This window comes from Halichoerus grypus, chromosome 11 (genome assembly GCF_964656455.1).
Source record: "Halichoerus grypus chromosome 11, mHalGry1.hap1.1, whole genome shotgun sequence".
NCBI lineage: Eukaryota > Metazoa > Chordata > Mammalia > Carnivora > Phocidae > Halichoerus > Halichoerus grypus.
In genome coordinates this window covers 102,982,091-102,994,232 of record NC_135722.1, presented here as the reverse complement: position 1 = coordinate 102,994,232, position 12,142 = coordinate 102,982,091, and the positions used below count along the sequence as shown (strand labels likewise).

At 42.9% G+C, this 12,142-nt stretch overlaps 2 protein-coding genes and 1 long non-coding RNA gene across 8 annotated transcripts in view; 2 read left to right on the top strand and 1 right to left on the bottom strand.

Moving 5' to 3' along the window:
• DIXDC1 (DIX domain containing 1) overlaps positions 1 to 7,758 on the top strand; it is a 66,750-nt gene extending 58,992 nt beyond the window's left edge. For 4 of the 6 annotated variants that reach the window (XM_036075433.2, XM_036075435.2, XM_036075432.2 and 1 more), the window contains 3 exons: positions 1,990 to 2,095; positions 3,077 to 3,185; positions 4,368 to 7,758. In XM_036075433.2, the coding sequence (XP_035931326.2) occupies positions 1,990 to 2,095; positions 3,077 to 3,185; positions 4,368 to 4,448 (296 nt within the window). In that variant the 3' untranslated portion in view covers positions 4,449 to 7,758. The remainder of the gene's footprint in view (positions 1 to 1,989; positions 2,096 to 3,076; positions 3,186 to 4,367) is intronic. The other 2 variants (XR_013442612.1, XM_078058994.1) reach the window with 2 other exon arrangements.
• Positions 7,759 to 10,342, bottom strand: LOC118524983 (uncharacterized). The gene is made up of 2 exons (XR_004911915.2): positions 9,860 to 10,342; positions 7,759 to 7,865 (listed from the first exon to the last, which is right to left on the bottom strand). It is a non-coding gene; the product is annotated as an uncharacterized LOC118524983 (long non-coding RNA).
• A 340-nt stretch (positions 10,343 to 10,682) lies between these two features.
• The window catches only part of DLAT (dihydrolipoamide S-acetyltransferase), a 31,452-nt gene continuing 29,992 nt past the window's right edge, over positions 10,683 to 12,142 (top strand). The window contains exons 1-3 of the mRNA XM_036075438.2: positions 10,683 to 11,108; positions 11,591 to 11,692; positions 12,001 to 12,125. Coding sequence (XP_035931331.2) covers positions 10,830 to 11,108; positions 11,591 to 11,692; positions 12,001 to 12,125 — 506 coding nt within the window. The 5' untranslated portion in view covers positions 10,683 to 10,829. The remainder of the gene's footprint in view (positions 11,109 to 11,590; positions 11,693 to 12,000; positions 12,126 to 12,142) is intronic.

The following is a 12,142-nucleotide window of genomic DNA, read 5'->3' as shown; positions in this document are numbered from 1 at the left end:
ATTTGCACACACATGTACATAGCATTATACCCAATAGCTAAAAGGTGGAAACAACCCAAATGCTCATCACCCAATGAATGTTTAAACAAATTCTGACATGTGCACACAATGGAATATTATGCAGCCATTAAAAGGAATGAAGTACGGATACATGCTACAACATGACCCTTGAAAACATTAAGTGAATGATGCCAGACACAAAAGGGTATAAATTGGATGAATCCTTTGATATGAAAAGTCCAGAATAGGCAAATCCATAGAGACAACAAATAGAGTACATCAGACAGATGCCAAGATTAGGAAGGAGTGACTGCTTAATGGGTATGAGGTTTCCTTTTGGGATAATAAGCTGTTCTAGAACCAGATAGTAGTTAGAGTGACATAACACTGAATGTACTAAATGCCACTGAATTGTATACTTTAAATGGTTAAAATGGTGAGTTTTGTGTTATGTGAATTTTACCTCCATTTAAAAAAAGTTAGTTAAAAAAAGTAATATCCAACCTCTGGCTAGGATGTAGAAGGCTGGAAGGAGTCTTGCTCCTACCCTAATAATAAGACAAAGTTGGGTAACCTAAAAAATACCATAACTTTCTTGAACCCATGAGAGAGATGAGATCATAGGGCAACCGACTAGTCTGAGTACAAACGGGAGCCTCCAAGGAGAGACTGGATGCAAGCACTGGTGTACTTTTGGCAGAGCACGGGAGGAAGATGGCGCCACCATACAGGAAGAATGGAAGAATTCAGCTAGGATTGTAATTGGTCAAGGCTAAGCAGAGAGGAGGAACCCTTGGGGCCACAGATGCAAGAGGAGTTTGCACACACTTGCAGGCTCTTTATGGACCTCCATTGGGTGCTTGTGAAAAATACTGGTTGTGGGAAGAGAGTCTAGAGAAAACCTTTCTTGGTGGTGGAGGCCCAGAGATGGGGAGCAGCTACCACTGCAGGAAAAGCATGAAACATTCTTCCCTAAGGAACAAAAGCCTTAAGCCAATAGGGAAGGGCAGCAAATCTGTTTCCCCCTCCCTCCCTGTCCCAGGCAAAGGTGAAGACCCATTTTGGCAAGGGGGATGGAAAAAAGGAAAAGAGAACTGTCTACTCCTGGGAGCCTGGTAGGACACTGTCTTGGGCTCATATATTTAGAGGTTGTCTACCCTTGGGGGGAGTGTAGGATCACTGCAAATGCCCCACCCTCAAGACTGAGGTTGGGGGGCGCCTGGGTGGCTCAGTTGTTAAGCATCTGCCTTCGACTCAGGTCATGATCCCAGTGTCCTGGGAAGGAGCCCCGGGTCGCGTCTGGCTCCCTGCTCAGCGGGGAGTCTGCATCTCCCTCTGCCTGCAGCTCCCCCTGATTATGTGCTTTCTCTGTCAAATGAATAAATAAAATCTTTAAAAATAAAATTAAATTAAAAAAAAAACCACAAACAAACCATGGGACCAATACATACAGATTCTGTGTAGCTAAGGGATAAAATAAGTCTTGGACCTTGCACAGTGGAAGCATGAAGTCCCTTGGAATCGGAGTTTCTGAGGTTACTTTGCTCTGTGGTTCTTGTTCCTGCTCAGTTCTCTTGTCATGAATGGCACGAGCAGTGTCGCGCCACCGTCTAAATGTCGGCAGCATCTGCAACTCCTGCTGTGTGTCCATCCTTCCTTGGTGGAAATCTTGTCCGGCTTCTTTGACCTCTTTTGACTCTGAGCGCAATGCCTGTCAGGACACTCATTATTCCCTGGTAGAGATACCTGGAATGGGCGAGAAATGGAGGCCTCATGATAGTGTCCATGTCTGAAGCACCTCCTGGCTTCGTGGCCCCAGTGGTGACGTCCTGTGGATCACACCCTATGGACGTGGTTGGTGTTTTGCAACGGTGTGAAAGCTGGGCTGTGACCTCAGGCAGCTTCATTCTCCTGGGGCACTTTGAATGACAGGAAATGGGGGGCGGGGTGGGAGCAAATTCTGACCACGGAGTCTCTCTCTGATTGCAGAGTTGCCTCACTCACAGAGCTCTCCAGCTGTCAGCAGCACCTGCACTAAAGTGCTCTATTTCACTGACCGGTCACTTACACCCTTCATGGTCAATATACCAAAGAGGTGAGATTTGGGGATCGCTATTTCTCTTTTACTTTTTAAAAGGACAAAGTAATGACAGGAGGCATAATCATGAGTTACTGCCCACTGAATGAGCTGAGCGGTGTTTGAGAAACAGTACGGTGTAGTAAGAATACAGATTGGGATCCTAGTTTCAGTGTCACCACTAACCAGTGGCATTACAAGGGACAAGTCATGATCTGCTGCAAGGTTCAGACACAATAATAGTGCTTCCAATCCTGATACACAGATTTGTTCCAAGTTAGGAAAAACCGTTTTTTAAGGGCTTAAAACAGCCCCCATTGATAGCCATGGATTGCAGCCTGGCTCTCCAGGGCTATTAGTCATTGATCTTGGTCCTATTTGATGATTGCATCTAAGCAACTGAGAATTCATGTTAAGAACCTTCAAACATTCATTTATACTCCCTTGTAAGGTAAATGGCTTTGAAAGAAAGACTTCTTAAACTCTGGAACCTACAACTGAGAGAGGTAATAGGATGTCCCTCTCCTGGAGAGTTTGCTTAGTTGGTCTGGGCTAAAGGGGAGCTTTCCGAAGCTGGAAGGATGAAGACAGTGATGTCTGATTTAACTCTACCAGCCTCGGGAAATGGAGTATTGTTGCAAAGAAGGAAATCAAGAGAACTTAGACATATTGATAGTTCAACAAATTAGATCTCAGAGACCTTATGATGTCTTAGTTCTAGAGTAAAACAGAGAAAAGTGATCTGGCTGCTGCCGAAACAAAAAATCTATTTTAAATTCTCAGATCACCCCATTTGTAATGCTATTCTCCTTCCCTCATGGTGGCTCCCTAACCTCTGCTGTTGTAGAATTGTCTGGGTTATCAGGGGCAGGGACCTAGCAAGGCCATGCCGTTTCTGCCTGGAGAGTCTTTGGCAGGGGCCTGGCTTTAAAGCTAACATCTCATCTTTCCAAAATATTGATAAACAGTCTATTTCAGTGCTCTTGCCTTTTGTTGCAGATTGGGGGAGGTGACACTAAAGGATTTTAAAGCAGCTATTGACCGGGAGGGAAATCACCGGTATCACTTCAAAGCGCTGGATCCTGAGTTTGGCACTGTCAAAGAGGAGGTACAGAATCCCTGGGGAGTCTGGGTGGTATTGCTGGTGATTCCTGAACCCCAGAGCCTCCTCCTCGGGGACCAGTACCCAAAGTACCCGAGTTCCCTAACCAGGTCAGAGGAAGTTTCCAGAGCCTCAGACCAGTCTGATTACTCTAGACCGACGTGGTCAGGGAATCGCACAAGGAGTTGACAGCTTCTTCAGTTCAAGGACTTAATCACTTTGACCAAACTGGGATAGAATTCTTTATTTCAAAAAGGAGAAAGTTTTATTAGTGAAAATAAAAGGACCTAAGCTTGAATCAAGGCTTGGCTTTGGGGTCCCTTCTCTATCTGTAGCCAAATCTTAGAAACCTTTCTGCTTCCTATGTCGAGCAAAATAAACAGGCATGAATATATGGAACTGTGTATCATGATGGTAGTTTCTCAGATAATGAAAATGAGGAACTTCTGGAAAGTCTCCTATGCTTATTCTCAACTCGTTGACTGTTTTCTTGGCCTATGCTCCTCTTTATAATCCATCTGCCAAATATAGGGAAGAGAGTTCTGGGTTCTGACATAATCACATTGCGATTAAAGCCAATGTTTTATTTCATAAATATTTCCACACTGAAATGCTTTAATAGCCCTGTTCTATTAGTGGCTTAGAAAATTGAATGAATGAATAAAAAGAACTGCCTGTTCTTTTGGTCTTCTATCTAACCTTTTACCTGGGACCAAAATTTTACCCTTTCTCATTTTTGTAATGCATGTGCTATTGCTTTCTCCTAAGGACCCTAAAGTGCTGTATGGTTAGTAATTTATTAATTCTAATCAATCTCTATAAGCAAAGCAGGGTTAGGGATGCTTTTGCCATTTCATAGATGTGGAACTAAGAATATATGTTATGTAATTTTAATAATATATAATAATATAACACAATAGGATATATTATAGTATATATTGTATTATATATAATATACATAATCTATTATACAAAATACAATAACATAGTACATATATTAAAAATATTATATATCTATTTAGTTATAACTTTAGGGATGAAACCAAAGGGACATAGACTCTAACTTAAGGCTTTCCTCTGTATGTTCTTATCCTCTGTGTTGAGATCTTAGTTTTATCAGCAGCAGCTGTCTAAATAGACTCCCTATCTTATTTATTTTTTTCATTGTGGCTTTTTTTCTTCCTCTAGGTTTTCCACGATGATGATGCCATCCCTGGGTGGGAAGGGAAAATTGTAGCCTGGGTGGAAGAAGACCATGGAGAGAATTAATGCTGAGTATTGGATTGGGGGCTTATGGAACCTGGCACCCCCTGGCTGTTTCACTCAGGAAAGAGGACTAAAACCAGAATACACAAAGAAGTTTCTAATCCGTGCTGCCAAAACAGAAGCTTCTCCAAGTGCGACGGCCCCGGGCCGGTACTGTTGCTGTGCCCGGCATATGTGGTACTTAAAATCCCCTGTCCACCTGGAGACCATGGGTTCATCTGGAGTTCCTTGTCCGTGGGAACACAGTGTTTTATTCTACTCTGAGGACAACAAACCGAAGGCCTTAACCAACGGGAACGGACGCTCCCGCTCCTGTAGGGGCATGGCTGCTATTATCTGGAACCTGGGAATTGGACGCATCACTCCTATGTGTTACAGTATTATTTTAGTTGGCCTCAATGGTTGCAGCAATCAGAGTTCCAGCATTTGTACTCACAGACAAGGCAAAGGTACCAGCTTTTTTGCTTCTTTGCAGCTACTGCAAACCAAGAGTAACTCATGAGGTGGTACCAAAGATGAACGCCCACTCTTCAGGAATTTTTTGGACCGGACATGGATGGTGCTGAATTGTTGATTGGATGGAAAAAGGGCTGCCCATATTGTGCTATACTTTGCTAAAAACATGATGAAGTAAGACCTCGGGTTGCCTCTTGTGTCTTAACTGGTTCTGCAACTTGTCCTTTAGCCCACAGAGGGCACATTTCATGTACTGCTAGTTTTCTCTGGGGACTCTTCCACTGTAGAGCCATTTTTTCCCCCTTCCAGCTGACGAACTTTGTGTTTGAAAGGAATAAGGAGTTAAAGTCTCCTTAAAAATCTAGGCGGGTATGGAAAGGTGCTGCTACCCATATTTTCTTGACTTTCTTTCTCTCATGACTTCCTTTAGCTCATGGTATCTCCTTTGCAGTCAAAAGGAGACAGACCATTAATTTCAGTATTTGTGATTTATGAGTACTGCGCATGAGTTACTGGTCTGCCCCTCTTCATTTCAAGTTATTTTCTATTATATATTTAGTCTAGGTTGATCCTTGAGGGCACAATAGGAACCATGGGGCATGGAGCATGAGTTGTGAATGGCAGGGTTGGTTCTGGGTAAAAAAAAACCTAGAATCCTTTCATGTGCAACATTGTCAAGTGTAGAAGCTAAAAGAAAAGAGTTAAACTTCCAGAGATTACTTAATAACTTGGGTTTTCTCAGTCATTTACCAAGCACCATCAACTAATCAGCCATATATATATATGTATGTATGTATATACATATATATGCGCGTGCGCGCGCACACACACACACACATTCATTCCCAAAAGCAGTCGGCCTGTGACCACCGATGTACACTGCCAACCAGGAGAGTCAGACAAGTCAGTTCTGGGTTCTTGACCTGTCTGTCTCTAGTTCATCTCCCTTTTCCAGCTATTTCAACAGACTACTCATTGGAGCTCTGAAACAACATTTTGTTGTTTTATATAGATGTGTCTTTTAAAAATAGTTCATGTTTGGAGAATTCTTTTGTACTCATTTGCTTTTTGTCCGAGAACCATGTCTATTTTTATAACTTGAGTGTGAGTTCTGTACGTTCTCACATTGTGTATACTGTATCCATTTTCTCGAGAACCCAGTAGCTTTTATACAGGCTCTTCTCTTCTTACCCTTGTGGTTTCAGAACAAGCTTTATTTTATTACAAGTATACTAATGACAACTAACTCCTGGTTCTAATTCTACCTGCCGTTTTGATTGTGGAGGTAGTTTTACGTAATCTATTTGATTGCTCCTCTAGCAGACAGAAGGAGCTCAAAAGATACCTGATATCTTTCAGTAAGTTTACTTGATCTTCTCCTACTGAAGAATTTCTCATTAGAAATGACTGGGAAAGTTTGGGAAAGTCAGTCAAAAGCAAGAATAATTCATTATGAAAGCAAACAGAAGAAAAGAGGATATTCTGAGTCTGTCTCCCCCCATCTCCCCCCCCCCCCCCCCCCCGGAAGTCTGGAGAAAAGGTCCTCATGTCACCAATTTCTCTGTTGCATGAATTTTAGTGTTTTGCTATAAGACAGCATGAGGGTTATCAGGCCAGAATTCGTTATTGTATTTCCAGTACAATTTATCTTGAATATCTGTCTCTTAAGTTAGTTTTTACTTGTCAGTTTTCTTTGAGCAAACATTCTCAACATTATGTAGAATTTAGCTTTTCAGAGAAAATTAAACGAGAGAAAAATTTCAAAGTCCTCTACCTTATTTGGCTTTTGTATCTCTGTCCTTTGGAAGAGGAGCTGCACGGCCTTAGTACCTCCCTAGAAAGCTGAAGTTGAGCTCAGGGGAGAGAATGAGATAATTTTTTCCCCTTCAGCTCAATAATCTCATATGCCATGGGTAATAACTAAACACCCCCATTAACAGGATGTCGCTCCAGTAATTTTTGTGTACAATGTGTTGGTAATCCCCATTCCAGTTTCTCAAGACAGGAACCTTCTGAGGAAGCGTGTGCATTGGTTCCTTCTGGTTTGAATAGATTCCTGTTTTTTACACTGTGGCTGCACTCTAAGCCTCCTGACTTATTCAGAGTATTGTCCCCTGGTGACATTTGTGTGGGATAGTTCATCCTAACACTGAAATTCTCTTTTTTTGAAAAAACTAAGGAACTAGAATGTTTAGAGTTCATAAAATAACCTCTAAACCTGTGAGATTAAAAAAAAAAAATGATCCTCTCACAAAAACTAATTTAGAAGAAAGCTCAATTCCTTCAAAAGTCGTCATTTAAAAACTGATGACTATTCTCACTCAGTTCCCTAAATTAGCTGGAATTGGAACGCTTTACAATTTGTACCTAAAGAATTTGGGTTAAACTCAGTTAATGGCATTCCTACTTACTGATTAACATTTCAGCTCTTTTTGACCAAGATGGTTGTAAATTAGGGAAAATATCTTTATGTTCTACATCCAATCCAAGAGGACTCTAATTACTTAAGAGCATTTATGTCATAATAATTTTCATTTTTTCCATAAAATAAGCGTTATGATTGCACACTCCTGTTGTCTGAATTTATGTAAGAGGTATAGCTTGCTCAAAATATATATGTAAAGTTATATTTTCTTAGAAACATGGATGTTTGCAACCATTGCTTTCAGAGATTACCACCATGCATTCTCCCTGTTTTATGTTTTCGTGAAGACTGCGTTATACCAGAGGCTTCTGATTATCAAAGTGATAACCGGTTTTAACTGCCTGTATGTACCAGATTTGTGAACTAATTTAAAAAAAAAAAAGCAGAAACAAACCATGAATAAAATGGAGTTTGCAAACTAAATACCATTAATCATTTTCACTTGTGTTTATTGACTGAAATTAATCAGCAAAGCCATTGACATTTAGTGCAAGTCAATTTCCTCAAGCGATCTCCCTGGTAGCATGTTTACTCATTACCTGGGGAACAGAATAAGGATTACTTTATTGCTATAGATATTTTACCATTGGCATTTCAAATGTAAGCACAAAACACGTTATTATTGCCAAAGAAAATTCATTGATTTAACACTTCTTTTGAAATTATGTATAAATGTGCAAACAAATAAAAACCTGAGTACAAGCTGTATGACAAAAGTCTTGAATGAAAAAGCGAGAAACATTAATTGGAGACTTTCAGAAATGCGTATTTAAAAGAACCAGAATTTCCAAACTAATTTGAAAGCTGCCTTCCTAAAACTTAGGTCAGCTTCATTTCACTTCAATTTAAATGTTTTATGTATCTACATTTGTAGTCCTGAGCGTTTACTTGACTTGCAATTACATATTTTCAACTATTAATTACAAGCCATTTTAATTAGTCATTATGTTAAAATTAAATATGTAAAGAGCTTAATTCAAATCTTTCATTACCCAGTAATTCCTCTTTCCATCTACCCATTTCCTATCGGTTGTCACCATTCTACAAGTCTCTCTACTTCAAACCTTAGTTTCGGCCTTCCTTTTCCTTAAATTCTGTTATCAAATCTGTTAGGGGAGTTCAGACCTATTCTCTCAGGGCTGAAAACCTAAGATTTCCTAGCCTATCTCTGCGGTAAACTTACCGCCCAGACGGTTTGACCTGTGCCCTCCTGTCATTTACACCTGTCAAAAGTATATTCAAGGGGCGCCTGGGTGGCTCAGTCGTTAAGCGTCTGCCTTCCGCTCAAGTCATGATCCCGGGGTTCTGGGATCGAGCCCCGCATCGAGCCCTGCATCAGGCTCTCCGCTCAGCGGGAAGCCTGCTTCTCCCTCTCCCATTCCCCCTGCTTGTGTTCCCTCTCTTGTGTCTCTTTCTGTCAAACAAATAAATAAATTCTTTAAAAAAAAGTATATTCAAATACAAACCAGCTATGCACTGAAAAATACAAACCCAGGTTTAAGCAATCCTACCTAAGGACGTGAATAGTAAACTGAAGATAGTATCATACAAAGGCTAATTTAGATCCAGTTATTAAATTCAAATACAGTGGAAGTAGTAAGATATTCTGGTCAATTCAAAATCATTAAAACATTTTCATAATTTATAAAGTTACGGTATAAGCCCTTTCACTAATCACAATTATTCTTCCAATAGTTATTCAGTTTTACATAATTGTAATATAATGGCTCTACTCTTACAATTTCAAATGTGCCTTTCCATTTAATCTGGAAATTTTTTATTTCTCAGTTGTATTGCCTACATATTACTGTTAGGCAGCTGTGACTGCCTGAACTTTCCTCATTTTTGGTGAGTTATGTTTATCAGTTCTTTTTGTTAAAAAGACACTAAGACAGTTTTTACCTTATTCTGATAAGGGTACTAGAATAGACTTTTGGGGAAAGATGTAAACATTTTTTCCCAGTCTGTTACTTGTTATACTGCCACCTATAAAGACAACCATTGTATTCGGTCCACTCAACGAGTGGAGTGCTTTTTCTCTGTAATCCCATTAATACTGGGTTTTTGCTTTTTTTTCTTTTTAAGATTTTATTTATGAGAGACAGATCGCAAGCACAAGTTGGGGGAGAGGCAGGCAGAAGGAGAGAGAGAAGCAGACTCCCCGCTGAGCAGGGAGCCCCTTGCAGGGCTCCATCCCAGGACCCTGAGATCATGACCTGAGCCGAAGGCAGACGCTCAACCGACTGAGCCACACAGGTGCCCCTGAGTTTTTGCTTTTTAAAGTTTACTACTTTAGTAGGTATGAAATAGTGCCTCCTGGCTGTTTTAATTTTCCAAATGTTTAATTACTAGCAAGGCTGAACATACTTTTACACGTTGGTTTTTCCTATTTTTTGTGTTCGTGTTCTATGACCATCTGTACAATGGGGACGTATAAATACAGCACGTGCTACCTCCTAATCTAATGTCACCCTCAGCTTAGAAATGAGGTATTTTTCACTTGTAGTATGATAACCCTACAACAGAAGCATACCTAACAAATGTTGTAGATAACTTCTCGTTGATTAATTCAAACGACATGCCTTCAACCTCCATTATTTACCGGATAGTATACTAAAGTCTGTAGTTTTGTACGAAATATTTCAAGCACAACAAAGCTTTCTGCGCTTTAAAGGGATTCTATGGTAAGTCAGAAACGCAGATCTGTTCCGTAAACTTTATCTTCATACACAGCATACATGCTCAGTCCCGCGGCGGCACACCTTAACGCGGGCATGACTCTTCCGCTTGCTGGCCTTCGCACCACTCGGCTGGAAAACCTGTTCACTGATTTCCGGGTATGCTACAAACCTGAAATTAAACGTCTGTAAACTGATCCCGGCTGCGCGGAGCGAGGCCCCAAACCTGGCCACGGCCGGGTCAGCAGAGGCGGGCCGCACATCACCAGAACCTTCCGACCCCCTCGGACAGCCCCGCGCGCCAGTCTTCCCGAGCGCTCCGTGGCACCGCCCTCGGCCTCCGGCTCCCTTCCCAGCTTTTCTCACAACTTGGCCACTCCCCCTCAGCCCACCTCTCAGGCCATCCTGCCTCTACCAGCCAGGCTCTCGCCGTCTTTTTAAGCTCCTCCCTGTCGGCCGTGCCCTTCCCGTCGCTTAGGCCCTGTCCTACCCTGAGATGCCTCTCCTAGGACCCCTCTACCTTCCACCCTCTCCGCGTCTTATTTCTCCCAAACTTGCGCCTGCATTGGCTCCGCTGGAACGCCGCTGCCCCTGTGGCTGGACAATAGTTACCCTACCCGCTGTGGGCCACCCTTTCCCCTATTCCCTGGAGGAAGAGCGGACGTCCCACCCATTTCTGGTCTGGGGAGGGGTGCAGTGAATCTTTGGAGCCCATTTTACGACAATGTGCGGCTGCGCGGCGCGGCTGACGGCAACGCCGCACTGCTCTTGGAGAGGTCACTCCGGAGACGGCGTTGGTTTTGGGGTGTGGGGGCTGCTGGCGGTATGTGGCGCGTCTGTGCTCGACGGGCCCAGAATGCGGCCCCAAGGGCAGGATTCCGGGTTCGGTGGGCGGCCTTGCGGGAGGACCCGGGAGCTCCGTGCGTGACCCCGCGGGCTGGCGCGGCTCCGGCTCGTTGCAGTAGTGGGACCACGGGGTATGGCAGGGTCCGGGCACTCTGCGGCTGGAGTCCCAGCTCGTGGGCCACACAGAGGAATCGCCTCCTGCTGCAGCTTTTGGGATCGTCCAGCCGCCGCTGTTATAGCCTGCCCCCGCATCAGAAGGTGAGCCCCAGACCTGCCCTTCGCGGGACCCCGTTTGTCCTTTAGGGCAGACTTCTTAGCCTCGGGATCCTCCCTCTGAGGCTTCAGTGGTCTTCCATCCCTCTTCCAGTATGTATCATTTGTCTCTTCTTCAGTACCCAGCTTTGCTGTGGCTCTTGAGCCCGTTTACCTCTCCTGATCTATTTATTCCATTGAAGGAAAAGAGTTCCAGGCGTTCGTCTCTTGATCTGTTCCATTGAAAGAGGAGCTACAAACCTGAGGCTATTTGTGGAATGTCTGCTGAGTTACGTGCTCCCAGGGGACTGTGGAGCAGGAACCCTGTCACTGGAGAGCTGGTGGCAGGAACTCCCTTTCTATCCCCAGTGCCCAGTGTGGGACCGGACTCAGTACACTCTTTGCATCAAATACAATTGAATGAAGCATTAAGCCAGACTGAGAGGTAGCGTTTTCTAAATTTAGTGTTTCTCCTTTTTCTCCTCCAGGTTCCATTGCCGTCTCTTTCCCCCACAATGCAGGCAGGCACCATAGCCCGTTGGGAAAAAAAGGAAGGGGAAAAAATCAATGAGGGTGAACTAATTGCAGAGGTAAGTTGTTTAAAACATGGACATTAGTTAGAAGGAACTGGCTTAGCTAAACTGACTGTTAGCTTTCCAAATAGGTAATTATCCCTTTTGCTTAAGAAACTTAAGGTGTTTTTTACAACTTGATATTAGAGAAGGTTGGTTAGATAAGTTGTCAGCAGCTAGCCAGCCTGATTTTTTAGCTAATTCCTTTCAGGTCTATTAATAGAGGCTTTATCTTCACATGACTGTTGAACTGTGTGATTCTAGGCACAGTCTAATAAATTTCATACTGGTAGCCTTAAGCCTAAGTTGCTGCTCTTTGTTAAAAGGTTGAAACTGATAAAGCCACTGTTGGATTTGAGAGCCTGGAAGAGTGTTACATGGCAAAGATCCTGGTTGCTGAAGGTACCAGAGATGTTCCAGTTGGAGCGATCATCTGTATCACAGTTGAAAAGTGAGTAGTACCTTGGT